The 23601-nt window shown below is 35.8% G+C and overlaps 2 protein-coding genes across 9 annotated transcripts in view; both read left to right on the top strand.

Moving 5' to 3' along the window:
* Positions 1-5106, top strand: part of Ipk1 (Inositol phosphate kinase 1) — a 70166-nt gene extending 65060 nt beyond the window's left edge. For 3 of the 6 annotated variants that reach the window (XM_076783088.1, XM_076783089.1, XM_076783085.1), the window contains 5 exons: positions 2225-2424; positions 2570-2986; positions 3277-3483; positions 3590-3969; positions 4157-5106. In XM_076783088.1, coding sequence (XP_076639203.1) covers positions 2225-2424; positions 2570-2986; positions 3277-3483; positions 3590-3969; positions 4157-4367 — 1415 coding nt within the window. In that variant the 3' untranslated portion in view covers positions 4368-5106. The remainder of the gene's footprint in view (positions 1-2224; positions 2425-2569; positions 2987-3276; positions 3484-3589; positions 3970-4156) is intronic. The other 3 variants (XM_076783091.1, XM_076783090.1, XM_076783087.1) reach the window with 3 other exon arrangements.
* Positions 5107-7187: 2081 nt separating this feature from the next.
* Nf1 (neurofibromin 1) lies at positions 7188-23480 on the top strand. Of its 3 annotated transcripts, none has more exons than XM_076773963.1 (23): positions 7188-7509; positions 9591-9909; positions 9985-10203; positions 10286-10973; positions 11482-11752; positions 11847-12224; positions 12327-12513; positions 13064-13105; positions 13277-13350; positions 13557-15295; positions 15435-15983; positions 16068-16262; positions 16478-18566; positions 18652-18792; positions 18870-19128; positions 19201-19316; positions 19530-19646; positions 20050-20109; positions 20470-20672; positions 20781-20967; positions 21074-21303; positions 21376-21561; positions 21719-23480. In XM_076773963.1, the coding sequence occupies exons 1-22, from the start codon at positions 7450-7452 to the stop codon at positions 21476-21478; spliced, it is 8226 nt and encodes a 2741-aa protein (XP_076630078.1). In that variant the 5' UTR covers positions 7188-7449; the 3' UTR covers positions 21479-21561; positions 21719-23480. The 3 variants fall into 3 exon arrangements, with proteins under 3 accessions (XP_076630078.1, XP_076630061.1, XP_076630069.1); XM_076773946.1 differs by having other exon boundaries at positions 7189-7509; positions 20023-20109; XM_076773954.1 differs by having other exon boundaries at positions 7190-7509; positions 20023-20109; positions 21388-21561.
* Positions 23481-23601: the final 121 nt, after the last annotated feature.

Here is a 23601-nt window from a genome sequence, read left to right as displayed (position 1 = left end):
ATACCCCTTTCCCGAAGAATTAATCCTCTGCCCGGAAGTAGAAAAATGTTGTCAGACGCCAGACGTAATAAAAGACAATCGTAGAGGACTTGACTCCGCGTCGACTTTCGAACGCGGTACACTCGCGAACAAAAACAACAGGACACGGCTGTCACGTTTCGAATGGCACACACTGGGAGTCTTTCCTGACCTCCCAACGAAATGTTTCACCACGTAGGGTGAATCATAACGTGAATCAAGAACGATAGTGGAAGCCTTTTGGACGAACAGAATTCCATCGAATTAATTTTATTATCGTAACGCTAATCGTCGTCGTCGTCGTCGTCGTGGTAATATTTTTTCTACTAAAATTTTGTCTGGAAAGTCGCGAGGAATATTTTGTTTGTACCCTGCTTTTAACAAGATAAACGTCGAGCCGACAGGAAGAAATTAGAACGATATGAGAAACCGTTCTTGGAGAATGGAAACCGCTCGAGTTACGAAGAAAACACGTTATACAGGAAGCCCGAATAGGCTCCCCTTAATGAGAGACGCGGACTTTATTTAGACTTGGTTTTTCAATAACTCTCCGTCTTGCCGACTAAATGTTTAAATTACCAATTATTGGGACAATGCATAACGTTGTAAAGATAGTTTTTCAATCTACCTGTTAAGGATAAAATATTATTAATAACTATAATAAAAATCGAGGATAAAATATTGCTAATAACTACTCACGGGTAACCTTCGTTCTTGTCATTCGTAATAATTGTTGAGGAGAAGCCAAGCCACCACCGGTATATTATTGAACTTGAAAAGCGAATAAAACCCACCCGAGTACATATGCCGAATGAAATTACTACAAACGATCGAAAGAAAGAAAATTTAAGCACCAAGTGAAAAGTAATTTAAATTAATAATGAGTTTATATGTATATTCTTTGTACAGATTCAGATCCACCGGGTATTGTTTTGAACGGTACGATATAAATTTGGAAGAATAAATGCATTTTAAAATAAATAAAAATTTCCCTTTTCCAACGCCTCGCCTCGTAATTTAAATGCCTCGCCTTCGAGTGGACTATACTCTCTAGCTAGCATTAGTCTTCGCCGTGTATGTACTGTTCGCGGAGTTGCAACAGCACGAGTTTCTATATCTTCGAACGTACATGTACCAAGAAACAATACAAATTACAACGGCAGTATTCGAATCTCAGTTAAAAGGTCACGAGTCATGAGAAACGGGAACGAGTATGAAACTCTGTTCCCTTTCCTTGAAATATAAATCTTGCGCAACCGAAATCCTTAAAAAAATATCAGAATTTCTCTCGCGAGCGATGAAACGCGAGACAACCAACAATTAAGTAACAGATTCGACAATAAAAACGTGAGATATCTTTCATTCTAATCCTGTCCCAATCGATCGGAATGTACATACAGGGTACATACAGTCGGTCACCTCTGAGAGAAAATTTTAACGGAAGATTAAGATAGAGGGCTAAATAAGACGAAAATCAAGAATATCAATTTCTCGATCGAGGAGGTTTCGTTAAAAAGTTATTAAAAAAATTATTGTTTAGCTGCAGGAATCAATTGGAATAATTTTTGGCGAATAGACGTATCCTCGATTTCGTCTTATTTTGTCCTCTAAATTTTCCCGTTAAAATGTTCTCCCAGGGATGGCCGAACACCCTGTATAATTAATTATTTATTGACGCACACAGCCTGGTAATTCTAATATTTTCCGACGGTTTTCGATTTCGCGAAACGATTGATTTGTTTAAAAGCAAGCAACAGGTATTATGGTGTTATCACCGATGCGATATTGCGCACTGGCGATACGGAGATATCGATTTCATGTCGTAGAACGTCAACCGTAGCTAGCAGGCTCGTGTATTACTTGTACGCCAAGACGACGAAAAGCGTTTGTTTAGCCATTATACGAAGGCAGAAAAATCCCAACGTCTCGACAGAGTCCTCCGAGTCGATCGGCAACGCCATTTTAGGATCAAGCATCGACCATTTTTCGCTATTTATCATTAGCCGGCCGTTTCTTTTTTTATCTTCAGAGATAGTCATTTTTCGCTATAAATGGCTACGTAGTTTTATCGCTATTTAAATACGTCGTCGAGGAAAAATGATTAGTTGATATTCTAAAAGATGCATCTCGACGCCTTTGCTAGAAATATTTTTATCTTTCTATCGTGTATGCGTACAATAAAAAATATTCTCGTTTCTGTCTTTAGATAAACGCCGACACACGGATGTTACGGAGACTTATGCCACACAATACCCAGACTACGCTTTTCTTAGAACGAAATGCGATCCTGATCTGTTTCGAAGCAAAAAGACATTTTGCGTGGAAATTAAGCCAAAGCAAGGATACTCGAGAGACGCCGATAATAAATTTCAAAAGTGTCCTTATTGTTTAGCTCAATATTATAAGGTAACACGATGATTCGATATAGTAAATCTTAATGTTAACATATTTCATGAGATTCAATGAAACTTTCGAATCGCGTGATATTTCTGTTTGAAAATCTACGTATTCTTATCCATAATTAACGATGGTAAATTTTTTGTAATTGCAGCTGCAGAAAAAGGTAATCGCAGCCCGAAGTACTTACTGTCCGTTTGATTTATTTTCTGGGGTAGAGGAACGCATGAAATCAGCATTAAAAGGGCTCCTAATATCCCCACAGAATAATCTCAAGATTTTTAAGGACGGTGTAGTCGTTTACGATCAAGAATCATCGTTAAACGATCTCGTATGTGTTTTAGCGGAATGGTTTCACAATTCTGTGGCCTGCACGAACAAAGAATACATCGATAAATTCTGCGATTTAATCTCTGCTGCCGTTTTGCATTCGTTTGCCAAAGAAGAATTTGTGGCATCTTCCGCGTACGAAAAATGCGCTCGGTCTGCCCAACAAGATTTCGAACCGATCTCGTACGTTCATCCAGATATAGTAACAAAGGCGAAAAAACTTATGCATTTTAGCAAAAAGGTAACGAATATTGGTTTCAAATTGCTGCAATACGCTCGGTTTAAAAAGAACCTAGCCACTGGTATTTAGCAACTGGAACGGTTCCATCACGCGTGCGTGCATGATTGTTAAAAGGGGGCGCATAATGTTATCGTGCTGCCGACTGCTGGATTGTACGGATAGTAGTGTAGCACGGTACTCGGACGGTAATCGGTAACCAATAGTGTGGGCTATTACAGTGGGGGAACGCGTATTTTTAGCTCTAATATCTTGCATAAGAATGCTCCTGTAATCAGATAATGCTCTTACAGGCGTGCAATCTAAAAGGTGGAACTTTACCAAAAAATTGTGTGCTAGAACGAATCCTCCATATGCAGAAGCTACCCTTTATCAGTTCAGAATACGTTTACAACGTACATTCAAAGTTTCGGCCATTATTAACAGACGATATAATATATTCTAATTTAATAAGAACACACAAGTTTCACAAGCAACGGATATCTTCTTATAAATCTACAGTAAGTTTCTATACATATATTATTTTCGTTGCTATCTGTTTAGACCCGAATCCGAAATGTCCGTGGTACCCCCGCTCACCCCTAATATTTACACGATTCTTTCCAGAGTAATGTTACGAAACACTCGGACGTGTCGCAGGAGACTCACTTGAAAACGTATATTAAAGGTAATCTGCGTTTCAACGAAATTAGAAACAAACGATTCTGTAGAAACGTTAATTCGGAATCTGCTTGGTTTTCAGACGACGAGCCTAAAGAAAATGTTCCTCTTTCCCAAAAATCAACATCACTGCCTATGCACTTGCAAGACAATAATTTGTCATGCGATAAGTCTAACGTAATACATAGTGAAACTAATCTACATTCTAATGAAAAAGAAACGAATCTTTTTATAAGCTCCGAGAACATATTACGCTTGCAAAATTATCTTCTGTTCTCGTGTGCTAGGGATTGCTCGATATTAATTGCATTCCGAGAGCTCGATACGTAAGTAACAAAACAATTACAACAAGCTTTCAGTCTCTAGTATATTTTCAAAGCACCACAAGTTAGTTTGAATAACAATTATGAGAAACCGGAATTAATGGATTCGATTTTTATTGCAATTTTAATGAAATTGCTTTGCTACACTTATATGTATAAAAAGTTCTATAAAGGATTTTTCTTAATACAGGAATACCGAATTATCAACCCTTAACGAGGGGGTAATAAAACTTTCGGATGGGCTATGCTTTCTTTGTAACATTGGAGTTTCAGATTTAGAACCGAAAAGTCTTCGTTGTATCGAGAAACATCGTCAACGGGATACTAATGTTTTAAATGCTGTAATATCTATTTTTGAGAAGGAGCTTATAGTTGCAAATCAATCGTTGATGCAAAATTAACCATTGCAATTATAATTTCTCTTCAACGAATGTTAAAGACTTTTATCGTACGACTTTCTTTTTTTCTTTTTTCAAATTATGCGTATCGCGTATAATTCGCGTAGATTTTTAACTGTTGCAGACGCGTGTATTCTGTCTTTGAAAGTACATTTAACATTTTTATTAATGGTTCCGTACCGTATATCGAGCATGATACTGTTTTATTGTGACAATAGAGTAAGTAAGGGTGGGGAAAAATGGAGCACTTGCCACCTACTATTTATTTATAAATAAATAAATAAATTTTTAAATACGTTAATGTTCTCTGGAAACAAACGGCCAGAAATGCATGCTATTGGTACGATCTCGCGATGTTTATTTTTACCGTCGTATAACTACGCATGTATAGCTACGCACAATGGTGAGGAATTTCGAATTCCTCGCATATTTTAATGTTGGACAGATTATTCTTTCTAAACGAATTACCGTAGTAGAATAACTTTTACCAGAAAATACGGAAATGCGAGTTATTCAATTTAAAGGTTGTCAACATCACTCGTATTTATTTTACAATGGACAAACTATTTATGTTAAAAATACATGTACTGTATATGATTTTATCAATTATTTATAAATGTAAACACTAATATTATATTTATAAATAATAACAATACTCCAAATGAATGTTACATCTTTAGCAAAATAATGGGGAAAAATGAAAAGTTATATAATATTTAAATTAAATTTTTTTATCAAAGTATTTGTTCCCTGGCTAAAATTCATCCTCCTCTATCTATTTGCATTTATCTGTTGTAAATGTTCAGTTTCTTATATTCACCTGCTCTTAGCCAAAGTTATTTATGCTATTAATCATGATTATTAAATAATTCTTTAACCATTCGAGCATACATATCTTAACGCATTCTATACAGATTAAAAGACCGCGTTGAAATGATACGATCAAAAATTATAGAATTCTATTCAAAAGAAGGATGTAGTTGCATTTTTTAGTGCGTAAGAATGAATAAGATTACAGATAATTCGACGTAATTGCAAAATTACAAAAAATTCTTTCTTATTTCTCTGAATATTAAACAATTTTTTAAATGCCCGCGGAAACATTCTCCGCTGTTAACGAGTACATTTACTTACATTTGCAGGATTTATGCTGCAGTTTTTAACGTCAGTACACGTCGGAAAATTAATTAATTCGTGTTCTTCGAGAGAAAATCACTAACCCGACACCCATTAGAACTATTCACGGATATAATGTAGAGATTAACAGTATTTCTTGACGTAAGAATTAACAAAGTTTAACTCGATAAAAACTATTTATTTAATAACGATAAAAAAGTAGTTATGTACAAACTATTCTCTTATTGGCTACTTTTACGCGGGAAGAAAACTGCGCGGTTATGATGAGCACTAAACTAGTAGTATGTCGCGTTCTTAACATGCTTAAAGGAGTACCTACATGAAACTCGTCGTTAGATGAAAAGTAGCCTGAACGTGCAGTCAAAGGAGAACTATGTATAATAGTCCACCATATTAAAACTAGATCGGTATCAATCAGTATCCAAATATCCATATAACCACGCTATACATAGATTATTCATATCAATTAGATAATCATAATTACATCTTCGAGCAAAGATGTAACCGAGTAAATTTTATTTAACAACGTTAACTGTATGGTTCTTAACAAAATGTTAGTTAGAAGCGTAGTATCGGTGTATGTAGATTTATGCTGAAACTGTAGTTGTGCGTATTTTGTTTGTTTTTATTATTATCGTCCAAACTATCTAGGTACATTATCCAGATATATATTTAACTATTCGGACTATTTTATTACCATCCTGAATAAATAATACAATATGCGAATACCAAATAAATATAAATATTTTACGTAAAGAAGAAATATCCATTTTTGTTTAGTGGTGTTACTGCCATTTTATAGCATTCTTAAAGATACCAACATTATTTTAAAGTTTATAAATGTTGGAATTCATTCGTTACAAATGTTTAGAAGAAAGATTATAAATTTGAAACACTGTGTGGCTGTGAACGTGCTACCACAGACCAAGTATACGAATAGACCTTTCACCTTATGGACTTTGATGACCCGATCTGACTGCTATATCGAGTTATTTTTTAAATAAATAAAGATTTTCGGTGTAGTCAATGAGGTACATCCTAACGTATTTTAATAATCTAGAAATCTTTAAATAACCTTAATCGATTGATTACTCCAATGAAATTATGGACCGTACAGCTTTCATTTCGTTAAAAAATAATAAAATTTCTGAAACTTGATTTTCTGTCTCACTTCCTCTTGCGTTAATTTCGAAAGATGTTGGTAACGTTGCGAGTGACACGGAACTGGTAATGGGGCTGTAGAGCCCCAGAGAATCGGGCCGAAAAAATACATTAGGTGAATAGGTCTACTCGTATACCTCGTCGGTGGTGCAATGCTGTATTCCTCGAGTAAAGTGTGGTAAAACCTGACAATAGGTTATTCTACGTGCAAAAATAAGTAGAAATTGAATTTTAGCACAAGTAGAGTAGTAATCAATGGACAGACAGACCAGATCGATAAAATTTCGTATTAAATTGTTTCGAAAACAAGGTCTTGAATGAAAAAATGTTATTTCTTTTTTTCGATTTAATTTTAAACGTAGAATCGTCCCCTGCCCGATACTACTGTCCACCCACCCACGGACATTCTAACCTAAGAATTGCGAGAGTTCGTTGTAAGCATTGTTTTTTATTGATTAAGCGTGCAGATAGTGTTTTTGTTATCGGTAAGGGTGTTTGAATATTTTCAGAGCATCCTAAATGCGATTGGTCAGTTAGACAGGAGTATTGCATAGCTTCGGTCGGTATCGTTTCCATCTGCGAGGATCTTCGTCCCAGATCCCGCTGTAATTCTTGAGGGCTCTGTCGCGACGCCCCTCCCCAACGGGAGAGAAAGAGCGAGCCGTCGCGGCGCTCTCTCGGCTGGCAGTCGACGTTCGTAAATGGCGACGTACCGATGTCGAATGTTCGTAGCGAATTGGTGAATCGTCGTACGTGATGACGGCTCGTCACTGAACCTCGGACGGCGATGGGCACGCAAAAGCCGGAAGAATGGGCGAATTTGCTGATCACACGTTTCGAGGAACAGGTATAATCTTCTACTGTGACTCGATCTACAAATCTGTTTAGCTTTCTTTCCCGTCTTATCCGTCTTCCCTCTCCGTGCCCGTCCGTTCCCTCTCTTTCTTACCTACCCTTTTCCGGTGCTTTCTCTCGCTCGTTCTCATTCTTCTCTTCTTTTCTCTTTTTCTCTTTTTCTCTTTTTCTCTTTTTCTTTGCCTCCTTTTACTTACCCTTCCTTCCTTCCTTCCTTCCTTCCTTCCGTCCTTCCTATGCGTTTCCTGTTATTAATCTCGCTCTGTACCTTTCGTTTTTCATTTATCGTGGATCGTATCGTATCGTAAGAACCGAACGCTTAACATTAGAAAGGCCGTCGTGTGTGTTCTGTGCGCACTCGGACATTAGAAAGGCCGGCAGGCGATCGTTTTGATCGCTTACATAAATCTGGATAGAAATAATATTCTGTCCGATTTCCATAAATTCGTTCTATGGGGATTGCGGGCCAAGTGTGAAAGACAGGTTCGATTAATAAGTGAACGTTCGCGTGCAGTGAAACCAAACATCGGATAATAATACGTCTATATACATTGGATTGGCAACTTTGACAGCCGTCAGGTTGTTTCAATGTTAAATTTTACAGTCTTCTAACATTTCATTTTAGTCGATTCTGACTTGTAATCGTTTATGTATAGAGGAAACTTTCAGAACAGTAGAAGATTATCGTTGTTTTTGTTACCTTCGTTAAAGGACCGTACTATCTTTCTTTCAAACTGTTTTCTACAAAAGCATGCACACGCACGATGATAAAAGTGATTTTGTAAACTATCACTTGGAAAAACTATTCTCTTCAACTTGCGTTAAACGCGAAATGGATTTTTAATGACGCGATGGCCCTAAATCAATCTCGTGGCTTTCGCAGTAAAGTGCTATATTTAATTATCATTCTCCTTTTCGTTGTTTTACTCGTTAGTTGTTGGTATCGTCCTCGCGAGCATACCGTCATTCGTTTCTCCCGTTGATTGATTCGTTCGTTCGTTCATTCATGGGAAGATGCTTTCTCGTCATCTTCTCCCTCTACACACCGTGGACTCCACGGTTTGACCTTCGCCCCTTCTCCCTTTCCTCTCCACTCCACAGCTATTCAGTTAAGGTGCATACAAGGTGTTCCAAAATGTAGGTATTTGTCCCAACAATTTGCCGCGAATGTTACTCTCTTGTAAATTAAATAAATAAGAATAACGCGAGTCTACAGAGTCTACATTCCCTACGAATAATCGGTAACTATCTTTTACGTGGTCTGATTAGAATAAAACTTTGTCTCCGTAACATACGATACGAATTAATCGACAAGTATACGATACATTCGCTGTAATAAGAAATCGTCAGAGAAATTTATATTCTCTACGAATAGTATATCCGAATGATTTTAACGTTTCTGATATTAATGCGAAAATGTTAATCATTTATCGAACAACGATAAACGAAATATTTGCTGCGAAAAAGGTTCAGCCATGAGTTATTGGGATACCCTATACATACATATAGTTTCATTCCCCGTTCTGTAACCCCTCTACATATATCCATACAACGCCGCTTCCGTCGTGTCACGGATACGTGAATGAAAATTGCATTCGCTTCACGCACGGCTTATCGAACAATTCGAATCTATGGTAGACTTCAATGCGCTTAAATACTACCAAATGCAATTACACGAGCATGCATGTAACGTTTGAATTTTCTGTTAAAGACACATACCATTCTAGCGATGCCTTTAATTTCTCCATACATGTAAAAATACATGCGTGAAATAGAGATTAAAATTAAAATTAAACCATAAAGAGTAGCGCCTTTGCGAATGTACAGATTTTAACAGTTCCCTTTATATCGACCAATTTAGAAATTATTAAAAATATAAAAAAAATTATCTAACAAAACGAGAGTTTGCCAATTTGAAAATAAAAACATTCCCTTGGAAAAATGATCATATATTCTTTATTTACTTTTCACATATTTCATTGAAATATTGTTTCCAGTATTTTCTACTTTTGCTATATTGTAGTTTTTGTATTTATACATTTCAATGTATTTTTTTTTTTTTTCTATGTGCAGTTGCCGTGTCACAGTGTCCCTCAAACCACCCATTCTCGTATGAACGAGGAAAGAAACAAAAAATGCTTGATACAAATTTCTCGTTACCGTTTCTCCCTTGTAATATCCAGTCTCACTAAGATACTTCAAAGTGTTAATGAAATGGTACCGTGTATCGGGGGTCAACGTACATTTCACAGCATGGAACATTGCTATGAATCTATTATTATTGTTTTGGATACTTTGGAAAAGTGTCTTGCGAATCAACCAAAAGACACAGCTAAATTTGACGAGGCTATGAATGTAAAGTTTCTGCTTAGAGAAATATGCCAATTTATAGGTAATGAGAACTTCGGTATCGTTAATATAACATGTTACATAATTAGAAATACAAACAACCAAATACTATTTTTAGATGTACCAAACGATAGTCTACAAAACATTCATTTAAAAAATTTGGCAAGTAAAGTATTGTTTGCCTTGAGCTTAAATTTTTTCAATGCTGTATTTAACAGAATATCAGCTAGACTTCAGGAATTAGCAAAATGTGGCGATGAGAATGCTGATTATAGCGACATTGAATTAATTCAGCACATCAATGTGGATGTTGACAGGCTAACGAGACTTTTAAACGGCAAGTTTGCTATTTTAATACATTTAATTTTAATCAATCTGTACATGCTTATATGCTAATACCATTTGTAATGTTATTGTAGAAACGATACAAAAATTTAAACAGCTCAAAAAATCAGCACCCATAGTTCTTATGAATTCCTTGGAAAAAGCAATTTGGAATTGGATGGATACTTATCCACATGAATTTGCTGATCTTCAAAAGAAACCTAACGAGGATCTTGGAAAAGCATGCGAAGAGTTATTTGACATTCTTGATACATTTGTAGACAATAAAAAGGGGAGAACTGCAGCTGTTTGGCCGTTGCAAATTATGCTCCTTATACTTTCTCCAAAAGTTTTGGAGGAAATTGTCAATGCCGATTCAGGTGCTCCATGTTCGCCAAGGCATTCAAAGAAAAAACAATTTATCGACAGTGTAAAACGAGGCCTAGGAATGCATGGCAGTTCTAGCAGACAACTAGTAGAAGCTGCTGCAGTCACTTGCATTAAACTTTGTAAAGCATCGACCTATATAAATAATCAGGATTCGAACAACGTTATTTTCACGCTTGTTCAACATGTAATGAACGATTTGATGGCATTATTTTTTAATCCAGGAAAGCTATTTTCTCGTGGTCAAAGCTATGTTGCCCAAGACATCGACCTAATGATAGACTGTTTTGTTAGCTGTTTTCGCATTAAACCTCACAATAACGAAGTACTTAAAGTTTGCTTGAACCTAAATTCTCCATTGACATACCAATTCGTCTTGGTTAGCTCATTATACAAGTAAGGGAAACCGTATGTTGTAATTAACACATTCGGACGGCGATGACTGGGGTCCGTCCGGACCCACATCATAACAAGTCGGAGTAGTAGGAAACGATGTTTCTTATCTAACGGAAATAATAAGATTGAGTAAAATGTATCTCTGTACGTATTATACATGCGAAAACAAATGTTATATACGCGTTGTGCCGAATCGGAATAAATGTTGAATAAACAATTGTCAAGTGTATGATAATAAAAAGAAGCGAAATAGCATGTATGAGGGTACACAGATTGGGATCTGTACGGACCTACCATCGCCGTCTGCGTTGTCGTCCGACCATCCGTCATCCCAATGTTAGATATGTGTAAATATACATAGAATTACATTTTTATTCTAACCGAATGATTTACAAGGACTTGAAGATTTGATAGAAAAATTAAAATAAAAAAATATTATAATAAAAACAAATTACACCTGATGTTCAATATATCAGATTCTACAAATTTTAACTTTTTTTTATCTTAGAATTGTAACTCAACCAAGACTGTCATGGTGGCCTCAAATAGATCTTCTGTATTCACGTAGTACAGAACTTAGGAATATGTTTACTGATATTTTAAATAAAGTCACACAGAGTTACATATCACACACGCCATTACGAATGATTCAAAGTTTAACGCTCAAAGGTAAAGAACAGAATAAGTACAGAGATCGCGGAGAAGAAACATCGAGTTATAGAAATTTACTCTTGTGGATGGTGAAACTTATTCATGCTGACCCTATGTTATTACTGAATGTAAGTATTCTGTGTAAAAGATTCGCTTACAGCTTGTGAACTGAATATCATATGTATATTCTATATTATTACGTATATTTTACTCATTTTACAGAATCAAGGAAAAGCTAGTCATGAAATACAAAGCTCGACATTGCAGTTAATTAATGGTTTAGTTTCTCTAATTCATCAACCAACAATGCTAGATATAGCATATGAAGCAATGGAAGCATTGTTAGTATTACATCATCCAGATAAAATAAAAGCGTGGAATCCAGAAGCGCCAATTAATACATTTTGGGATGTTAGTTCGCAAGTTCTATCCTCGATTTCTCAAAAATTGATTCAACATCAAATTGTTAATTATACTTCTATATTGAAATGGATTAGAGAAATACTGATTTGTAGAAATGCTTTTTTGGCACAACATAAGGATTACGCGAATGTGGGTAGCCAGATTGCTATTTGTAAGCAGGCACATATTAAACTAGAGGTTTGTTTGTATTTTTATAAATACAATAAAGAAGTACGTTTTAAAAAATTGATGAAATTTTTACCAATAATAAACAAATTACAATATTTATATATTCTTCAGGTTGTATTTTTCATGTACTTGTGGAGTATAAATATGGAAGCAGTTTTAGTATCAATGTCTTGTTTTGCATTGCTATGCGAAGAAGCAGAAATACGTTGCGGTAGTGATGAAGTAGCAGTAACTTGTTTACTTCCTAACTATCATTTGTATCTTGAATTGGCGCAAGCTTCTACTGTGTTAATCACTGGTGAGTTGGAAATTTTAAAACCTGAACATTTTATTTAAATTTAAATATGAGTATAACATTTCTCAAAATAGAAAATAGGAATTCGAATCGAGAAATTACGACTAAATTAAATATCGCTAGAAGATTAACTTTAAATAATAGTGTGATTTGTAATGTTGAATATAATATAATATAATATGATCTAGTAACACATTTTATGTACATACGACGTAAAGACGATCTTGTTTGCTTTAAAATTTTGTTCTTTTTTCATTTCTAATGCGTTTCCAAAAACGTGTATATTAAATAATTTTAACTAAGTTAATGAAATATCGCTAAACAATAATGGATTGTTAATGCATTTTTATTAAAAGTTTTATTGAAAATGGGAAACACCCAAGTAATATTTTTTTGTTTGTTTTTAAATCAATTTCGATTCGGGTCTCTAGCGAAGATATTTTTATTTGAATTCAAACATTCATTCATGAATTTTTGAATTCACTTTGTATTTTGATTAGTATAATCCTTATATGGCTGCAGTAGAGTATTAAAGACCTTGTTACCATAACAGCCAGCGGGGAAAGTAAGATATATTATCACGATCATAATTATGGTAAGTGTTGTTCAAAATTTGTATACATATATGTTATAGAATCAATGCTGTAGTATTTTTTTTTTTTTTTCTTTTTCTTTTTCTTTTTCTTTTTCTTTTTGTTTTTCTTTCATCATTATTTCAATCATAATGAGAATAATATATTGAACGAGTATATCATGTACTTTTTAGGACGCGCTGCTTTACAAAAAAGAATTATGGCCTTATTGAGGAAGATAGAACATTGTGTAAACGGTGTACAGCCTGTATGTATATCGATTACTCGTATTTCATATATTTTTATTAATTAGCATAATTTGTATTTATCATGTTTATTATCGCTAGTTTCATTTGTTTCGAAACATTATTTTTACGTTGTAATTTGTATAATGTAATAAATAATTCTACATAAAGAATATAGAATACATAGAAAACGGATATAAACGTACGGTATGATTGGTTGTTTATTTAGGCATGGGAGGAAACGTTTAGAAATTGGGAAGTGACTTCTCGACAGTTAGTGAATTGTCCTAAATCTAAGACAGAAGATGGTCAGATGGAATTTCATAGAAGCACAGGAAAACGTAGAGCGTCACATCAAAATTCAGAACATGAACTGGAGGAACAAATTAACGAATGGGCGAACATGACAGGATTTCTCTGTGCTCTGGGCGGTGTGTGTTTACAAAAACGTTATCCAACTAGACCATTGTCGGGCATGCCTACATATCCAGAAGCAAAGAAAAGTTCTACAAAACAGCAAGATACTGCATCTGGTTTATCAAATTCAAGTCAAGAAGTACAGTATTGTACGCAATTTGTTTTCAATTTATTATTACGACTACTAATCTGTAACAATGAAAAATTTGGAAATCAAATTCAGAAACACGTTAAAGAACTAGTGGGCCACGAAATGAGTCCTGCATTGTATCCGATACTTTTCGATCAGATCAAAAGCATAGTCGAGAAATTCTTTAATCAAGAAGGCCAAGTCATAGTAATGGATGTTAATACTCAATTTATCGAGCATATAATATTTATAATGAAAAATATATTGGATTCGAAGTCGGATCAACCTTCTGAATACCTTGGAATGACCAGTATAGAAGGGATGATGTTGGCAATCGTCAGATATGTTAGACATTTGGACATGACTGTACATTCTATGCACATTAAGACAAAATTATGTCAACTTGTCGAAGCGATGATGAAACGGCGAGACGATTTAGCGTTTCGACAAGAAATGAAATTTAGAAATAAACTTGTGGAATATTTAACCGACTGGGTGATGGGTGCTACTCACCAGATTACACCATCAACTAGTGGAGATTTAACCGTTTATACGCGGGATTTAGATCAAGCTTGTATGGAAGCAATCGGAGCATTATTACGCGGTCTTCCTCTTCAACCCGAAGAGTCTGATCGTGGTGATTTAATGGAAGCAAAATCTCAATTATTCTTGAAATATTTTTCTCTTTTCATGAAATTATTAAACGAATGTAACGAAGCAGCGGCCGAAGAAAAGGAAATTGTATCTCAACAGCCACGTTTAACTAGCGGTAAATTATCTACATTGCGCAATGCTACCATACAAGCAATGAGCAATCTCCTCAGTGCAAACATCGATAGCGGTTTGATGCATTCGCTAAGTTTAGGGTATAATCCAGATTTACAAACACGGGCAGCATTCATGGAAGTTCTTACGAAAATTCTTCAGCAAGGGACAGAATTTGATACATTAGCGGAAACAGTATTGGCCGATAGATTCGAGCAGTTGGTTCAGCTCGTTACAATGATTAGCGATAAAGGAGAATTGCCTATTGCGATGGCTTTGGCTAATGTTGTGACGACAAATCAAATGGACGAATTGGCACGTGTTTTCGTAACACTGTTCGACGCTAAACATTTACTGTCGCCTCTTTTGTGGAATATGTTTTATCGCGAGGTTGAAGTTTCTGATTGTATGCAAACGCTGTTCCGAGGAAACAGCCTTGGGAGCAAAATCATGGCGTTCTGTTTTAAAATTTATGGTGCAAGTTACTTGCAAAATCTACTGGAACCTTTAATTACACCTTTATTGGATGATCCTACGACTAGTTTCGAGGTTGATAGTGCAAGAATTGATACCAATGAAGATATAGAACAAAACGGCCGCAATTTAATAGCATTGACTCAAAAAGTATTCGATGCTATAGTGTCTTCGGCTGATCGGTAAGTTAATTAGAAATTTATATTATTTTTCGCTACCCCGTTTTGTGTCATAGATTAATATTCATTTCATTTTTTTTTTTTTTTTTTTTTTTTTTTTTTACGTTGATTCGTTTTATTATCAGTTGGTTGAATTTTTTAGATTTCCACCGCAATTGCGATCGATGTGCCATTGTTTGTATCAAGTACTCAGTAAAAGATTTCCACAATGTCCGCAAAATAATATTGGAGCTGTCGGGACTGTAATATTTTTGCGATTCATAAATCCAGCTATTGTTTCGCCTCAAGAAATGGGCATTGTGAATAAACCCGTACCTCCTCAGGTTAAGAGAGGTCTTATGCTAATGTCTAAAATACTTCAAAATATTGCAAATCACGTGGAATTTAGTAAGGAACAACACATGTTACCGTTCAATGATTTCTTGCGAGCACACTTCGAAATCGGGAGAAGATTTTTCATCCAGATAGCGTCGGATTGCGAAACGGTAGATCAGGCCAGTCATCCGATGTCATTCGTATCGGACGCTAATGTTTTAGCATTGCACAGATTGCTTTGGAATCATCAAGAACGAATTGGTGATTATCTTAGCAGTAGTCGAGACCATAAGGCAGTAGGAAGGAGACCTTTCGATAAAATGGCCACGTTGTTGGCGTACCTTGGTCCACCGGAACACAAACCAGTAGACTCGCAGTAAGTGATCGTGTTGAAAAATTTCTTTATTATTATAGAGAGGGCGTTACCTGTTGGGGGTAAATTCTAACTTTATTTCAACAGTTTACTATTTTCTTCGTCTTACGCTCCGTGGTCGAGCATCGATATGTCTTCGACTAATTTTGAAGAAATTATGGTGAAACACAATATGCATGAAAAAGAAGAATTTAAGAGCATTAAGAATTTAAATATTTTCTACCAAGCAGGCACTAGCAAACAGGGGTATCCAGTGTTTTATTATATCGCTAGACGTTACAAGTACGTGTCCCTATTATATAGGTATATTTTGTAGGTCTCGACATCGCATTTCTCTCGTTATATTTACATTAAATCGGAAAAAGAAATTTAAAGTAATGTAAGAGGATAGCTAGTTAATTGGAGCTCTTGTCTTTATTTTTCTTACTACTTAATATTTTGAGAATAACTTTATAGTGAGAGAAAAGCAATATAATATTATTTATATATCTTTATAGGATCGACGACACCAATGGTGATTTGTTGATATATCACGTTATTCTTACGCTAAAACCATTTTGTCATTCTCCGTTTGAATTGGTTGTTGATTTTACCCACACGTGTTCAGAGAATCGGTTTAGAACAGAATATTTACAGAAATGGTTTTACGTGTTACCCGAAGTTGCTTACGAGAAGATTCACGCTGCATATATTTACAATTGCAATAGTTGGGTGAGAGAATGTACAAAGTTTCACGACAGAATCTTGGCGCCGTTGAAAAATAACAAAAAGGTAGTGTTTCTCGATGGGCCGGGCCGTTTGAACGACGTGATCGACGTTGACCAACAAAAATTGCCCGGCGCTACACTTTCTCTCGATGAAGATTTAAAAGTATTCAACAGTGCTTTGAAACTGTCTCACAAGGAAACCAAAGTATCCGTAAAAGTTGGACCAACTGCCATACAAATTACTTCGGCGGAGAGATGCAAAGTATTGTCGCATTCCGTTTTTTTGAACGATGTTTATTATGCGTCGGAAATAGAAAAAGTTTGTTTACTAGACGACAATCAATTCACATTGACCATTTCAAACGAAACTGGCCCGCTGTCTTTTATTCATAACGACCGCGATAATATCGTTCAGGCTATAATTCATATAAGAAATCGATGGGTACTGTCGCAGCCAGAGTCTGTGTCTGTCCACCCGAAGATTAGACCTAAACATGTACCTGGCACATTATTGAACATGGCACTATTGAATCTTGGTAGTTCGGATCCAAATCTAAGAACGGCAGCGTACAATCAATTGTGCGCATTAACCGCGACGTTTGATTTAAAAATCGAGGGGCAACTGTTGGAAACATCTGGACTTTGTATACCATCGAACAATACAATATTCATAAAACACCTGAGCGAAACTTTAGCCGCGAAGGATCCCCATCTTACGCTAGAGTTTCTAGAGGAATGTATACAAGGGTTTGGCTTATCGAGCATCGAATTGAAACATCTCTGTTTAGAGTATATGACCCCGTGGTTGAATAATCTTGTACGATTCTATAAACCAAACGACGGAGGAGGGAATCGCCAGAAGCAAGTTACAAAGATTTTAGAAAAATTAGTCACGTTAACCATCGACGAGGTGGAAATGTATCCAAGTATACAAGCCAAGATATGGAGTACAATCGGTAGATTGCCAGATTTGATAGACACGGTTCTGGATAATTTCATTCAACGTAGCGTCAGTTTCGGGCTCGGTTCTCCAACGGTTGAAATAATGGCCGATACGGCCGTGGCCTTAGCTTCCGGAAACGTTCAGTTAGTGGCGAAGAAAGTAATAGGAAGACTTTGCCGAGTTGTAGATAAAACATGCACGTCTCCTACACCGCTACTAGAACAACATACAAGATGGGATGATATAGCCATTTTGGCAAGATATTTACTCATGTTATCTTTTAATAACTGTCTAGATGTAGGGAAACATCTACCCTATTTGTTTCACACGGTAACGTTTCTCGTTTGCTCTGGAAGTCTAAGTATGCGTGCGTCCACTCACGGTTTGGTTATAAACAGCATTCACTCGCTTTGCACTTGTAGCTCGCCTTCCTTTTCAGAAGATACTTACAGGATATTGCGAATGAGTTTGGTTGATTTTTCTCTTCCGAAATTTTATTTACTTTTTGGTATTAGTAAAGTGAAGTCTGCCGCGGGTACGGCATTTAGATCTAGTTATAGACATTCGAACGACAAGTGGTTCAGTAACGAGCGTAGCGTTACCGGGACGCATGACAAAGAAAGGCTCTCGTTAACCAGTTTAGAAATTATTACGGATGCTCTCCTTGAAATTATGGAGGCTTGTATGCGAGACATTCCACAGTGCGATTGGTTGAAAACCTGGACTTGTTTAGCGAGAAATTTCGCATTCTGCTTTAATCCAGCTCTTCAGCCGAGAGCTTTGATCGTTTTCGGATGTATCAGTAAAAGTATAACCGATCAAGATATGAAGCAGTTACTGAGAATATTAGTGAAAGCGCTTGAGAGTTTTAATGATATTACATTGCTCGAAGCAATTATTATGTGCCTCACTCGATTACAACCGTTGCTCAGACCCGTAAGTTACATTCTCTTTGTGTTTCAAAGTATTGCTGATATTGTATATTTTCAATTTTTCTTTAAATATATTCATTTCTTCCAAGGAATCTCCCATACATCGATATTTATTTTGGGTCGCAACGTCTGTCCTCCAATTGGACGAAGCATCTTTGTATGCATGCGGTTTAGCTCTTCTTGAGCAGAATTTGCATACTTTGGATTCCCAAGGGACTTTCGACGACAAGGTACAAATTTCATACGTTCCTTTACGTTTAAATTATACGTAATGTATCATTCCAAAGAATTTTAATATTCTTCTCAGACTTTGGAACACGTTATGATGTCGACACGCGAGCCTCTAGAATGGCATTTCAAACATTTGGATCAGGCTGTAGGACTCTCGTTTAAGTCCAATTTCCATTTTGCGTTAGTTGGACATCTTTTGAAAGGATATAGGCATCCCACACCAACCACTGTTACAAGAACAGCTAGAGTGCTAACTATGTTATTAGGTATTGTAGCTAAACCATTCAGGAGAGACAAATTTGAAGTAACACCGGAAAGTGTAGCTTACTTGGCTGGTAAGTATGCATTAATTTTCTTCTTGCTCTCGTACATTGAAATTAACAATTGTTATATTTATGCACAATTAGCATTGGTATCTGTATCGGAAGAAGTACGAAGTAGATGTCATATTAGACACTCGATCGCCAAAAATGCAGAATCTGGTAGCACAGATTGTCTTGATAATTTGCTTCCACATCATACAGTGAGTGGTTTTTATATTTTTTTACTTTTTACGATTTCCTATAGAAATCCGTAAGATTGGTTTTCTTTTTTCTTTACGCGTTACTAAATAAATTGTCTGCTAATGATTTTCTCCAATTTTAAATCGCGGATAAGCACGTATTTTTACCATTTAGTATTTAAATTTAATAAATGATTACTGACAAACTGTCAATTTATATATATATGTATATAGGATACATCTAACGCAACGTCTAGCAATCCGACTAATCGTCGTCAAAAATCGTGGGATCTACTTGATCAATCTGCCCTCACCCAAGCTAGGCAACAGAAACAGTATTCAACGCATCAGGTACGTTATATTTTGTAAATGTCAGTTTCACATATCATTTGTTTTTAATAATTTGACGTTCGCATTACGTTTTTATCGTATACGTGTACAACAGAATGATTCATCTAAAGTGACCAAACGAGTTGTTTTCAAAATTAAAAAAATATTACGAAAGTAGCGTTAATACTAAGGTTTTATATCGAATAATATTATTTGTTGTATTGTGTTCTTGTATGTACCTCTGTATGTACCTCTATCGGTGTCTATGCTCACGTTTGCATATATCTACCTTGCCTGTGCCTGGATTGTGTAAAAAAACAATGTAACTTGTCACTTATATGTGTCATACTACTCCATCAATTTATCAAAAAATGACGATGTACGCGTCGTTAACAAGACTGGACGGATTTTATTTAAAACACAGCGATCCTTTTCTGTACCAACTGCAAAGGAAACAAAATCAACCGAAGAAGCAGAACCAAAGGTATTTATCATTATTTTATATATTGTTATTTCACAAGGAAGTATGCATCCACACACATGCCACATGCATCCACGAAAATTATTGTTTTCAACCATAATTTAACACGGGGGATCATGACTTTCATCAGGTATAAATCTTTGACAAGAAACTATTTCAACCATTTAAAGGGTTCGATTAATCGTATTTTAATTAGCTATATCGTTTGTTATTTTTATACTTATTATTATTATTATTATTTACAAAGTAAAATACCCTCGAAAAGTACCACCTTTAAAAGTAATAATATTGCTTAACTTTCTATTATCCGACGAAATGCGACGAAAAACTATAGGTTGATTAAAGATTTTGTAATTTCTACAGAATCGAAGTGCCAGAGTAAGCGTGAGCAACGAAAACAATGTATTGCTCGATCCGGAAGTGCTGACAGACTTTTCAACCCAAACTTTAGTTTTAACCGTTTTGGTTACTTTGGTGAAAAACTCGTCCGACGAAAATGAGCAACGGATCCTTTATGAATATCTTGCAGAAGCCTCTGTAGTGTTTCCAAAGGTATTTCCAGTGATGTAAGTTTTTATTCTTGAAAAATTTTCTCAGAATGTATGTTAAACACTAACATAAGTCACTCTAAATATGATTTAATTTTATTTTAATTAACGTGAATTTATTTACAGTCACAATTTGCTGGATGCGAAAATTAATAGTGTACTTTGCTCGTGTCACGATCAAGGTATATTGAACTCTGTACAAGCAATTATACAGAACATGATCGCATCTGAGGATACAAGTCAACAACAGTTACATTATTTACAAAGTTGCGGGTTTGGTGGTTTATGGAGATTTGCAGGTCCATATACGAACGTAAGTAAATACGTCATCTATAAATGCTTAATTTTTATTACTAAAAGAATCAAAAGTTAAAAATACGGAGATACGAAATTTTAATCAAGAATGTCGAATTTTCTAGTCGAATTGCACAGCTAAAAGTGCACAGTTGTTAGTTAGTTGCTTGGATGCAATGGTAGAGACGTGTCTACCAGTTGATGAATCTGAAGGATCAACAAGCAGTAATGAAACCTCGAAAGAAAAAAGTAAACGAACGGATAGTCATCAATCCGAAGAAGCATCGAAAAGCAAAACTTGTGTTTATTGGACTGATCGGACTGATAGAAGTATTACGTCTTTTGTTCATAGAGAGTAAGCGAATGATTTCTGTCGTGAGGCATTCCTTAGCGTAATTAAGTAACAACCGGACGATACGGGTAATAGAATTAATTTTAGTCGCAGTATCGATAGCAGAGGAGACGTCGTTTCATTGGATCCTATAAGCCAAGGAGAAAATACTAGTAGCAGTAGCAGTTCGCAACCTTAGCGATTGGCATGTGAATCGAAGAAACAGTGCAGTAAATATGGAAGAAAAGGACAAGTTGGTTGGAAATTGCAACAACAATTAAGGTATGTCGAAGAAAAATATCTCTATATGAGAATAAATTGAAAGCAATCTGATTTATGTCGTGTTTGGACTCATTGTATAGTACTTACTTTGAAAGATGCTCACGGCTAGGTTCTGGCGATGACCATCTTTCGAGGTTTGGTATCATTTCTATTCTAGGGACCGACCTTTTGTAACTCGGGCTGTGGCTGATCCTCACGCTCACGGCTTCTTGACGGCTTGCAGAAGACGGGAATGAAAGTGAGCGAGAAAAAATAAAATACCAAGCAAGATATTTCTACTAGGGATTGCATGGATTCGATTCGCTAAAGGACAAATGGTTTAGCTTACATTATACCTTCTCGTTCTCGCGCGGCGGAGATACCCGATGCTCGCTCGTGTGGCTGCGCGACGTAGGTGCGCAGAATCATTATGCTACTACTGACCGCATGATAGAAACCTTCAGTAAGACTTAACCTGTGGTGTAATCAACGACAGAATTTACTTCGGAGACTTCTTCCCGCCATTTGCACTGTTGTGGAGAACTCTTCCCCTTCTTACTGCCATGGCCGATGACGTGGATGCTGAACGAGCATATCGCATGTATCTTTATTTTTATGAGTTTAGTTTGGCGAAATGGACCTTAGATATTGAATTTATCGATATTCCTAAGTGATAGTAATAACAACAGTAATGGTAACAAGAAGAAATATTATTAACGAAAATTCGGATAAAATTAACGACCGTTATTTGACAACCACAATAATCGTAAAATGTTTGGAATACTACGCTACGAATATCCGAGGCGGTAGGAGTAAGGTAGAAAATGGTGGCTCGCGTTTTTTAAACTTCTCCTACCAACCGACGATTCTTTCTTCACTCCACCATAGACCTAACAACCTAGGTGCGGCGAGTCGTATGAATCACTATGAAATCACAATGCTCTATCGGTAGCTCCATGGAATTTAAAGTTCGAAATAAGCTATGGATCCAAGAATGAAACTACTATTTATGAAATATATCATTACTCTCTTTTGCATATACAATAATTTATACATATACGGAGCCTAAATATTCGTTAGTAAAATCAACTTTAAGCTTTTGATCGAGAAACGTCATTCTTTATTCTGCATTTATCTGCATTTATCACGAATAACTTACTTGAAACTTTAAATATCGCGGAGCATTGTTCTCATTTCATAGACACTCGTCGTGTCTAGGTTACACATATAAGAATTTATTTTCGAAATGCAATGCCTACATACTCCATAAGTAATAATTGTTCGTTGGATCGATAATTGATTATAAGTTTTAACTAACGAGGAAGTTGTTGGTAAAACATTGTGCTTTTTTTCATACACGCTCGTTACTAGGTTACATGTATCGGAGTTGATTCTCAAAACATATGTTTAAATAAATAATATTTGAATCCTTGGATTCGTAACTTATTTTAATCTTTAAATATTACGAAGTTATCGAAAGAAGAGCATTGTTATTTCATGGCGATTCCTGCGACTCTCGTTGGATTCGTAGGTTAGCCGCGTGTAGATTAGGTATTTAGGTACACAGTAAGTCCTCCACTTACGCAGTTGGTTCATTCTGGAGCTTTCCGTGTATCGAATTGTATAAATAGAATGCATTGCGAGGAAAAAGAACGATCTGCAACCAGATTAAAAATATGATTGGTAATTTCTATCAGGACGGATCTTTCTTCTTGCAACACATTTACTATACAATCTTGGTTACAAAAGTTGAACAAATCCAATTTTACCACTTTATGGAAAGAAAATTGGAGAAAAGAGAACTTTATTTAATATGTAAATACATACGCACATAAAAATATGAATAAGAAATAAGTGGGAGTATAACTGCCTATTTACAAATTCACATAACTCGAGGACTCACTGTACTTGGTGGAATAAATATAGCGATCCCGCAAAAAAACTGTTAACAATTTTGAGCGGACGTTTTTATGGGCGTTAGAATGTTGACACTACATACATATAGGCAGCAAACGGTACAATAATACCTCGTAAATATAGCGGATTCGTAAATCGAGTCGC

Source organism: Colletes latitarsis, chromosome 2 (genome assembly GCF_051014445.1).
Source record: "Colletes latitarsis isolate SP2378_abdomen chromosome 2, iyColLati1, whole genome shotgun sequence".
NCBI lineage: Eukaryota > Metazoa > Arthropoda > Insecta > Hymenoptera > Colletidae > Colletes > Colletes latitarsis.
Note: the sequence above shows the minus strand (reverse complement) of the source record. Positions and strands in the feature narration are given on the sequence as shown.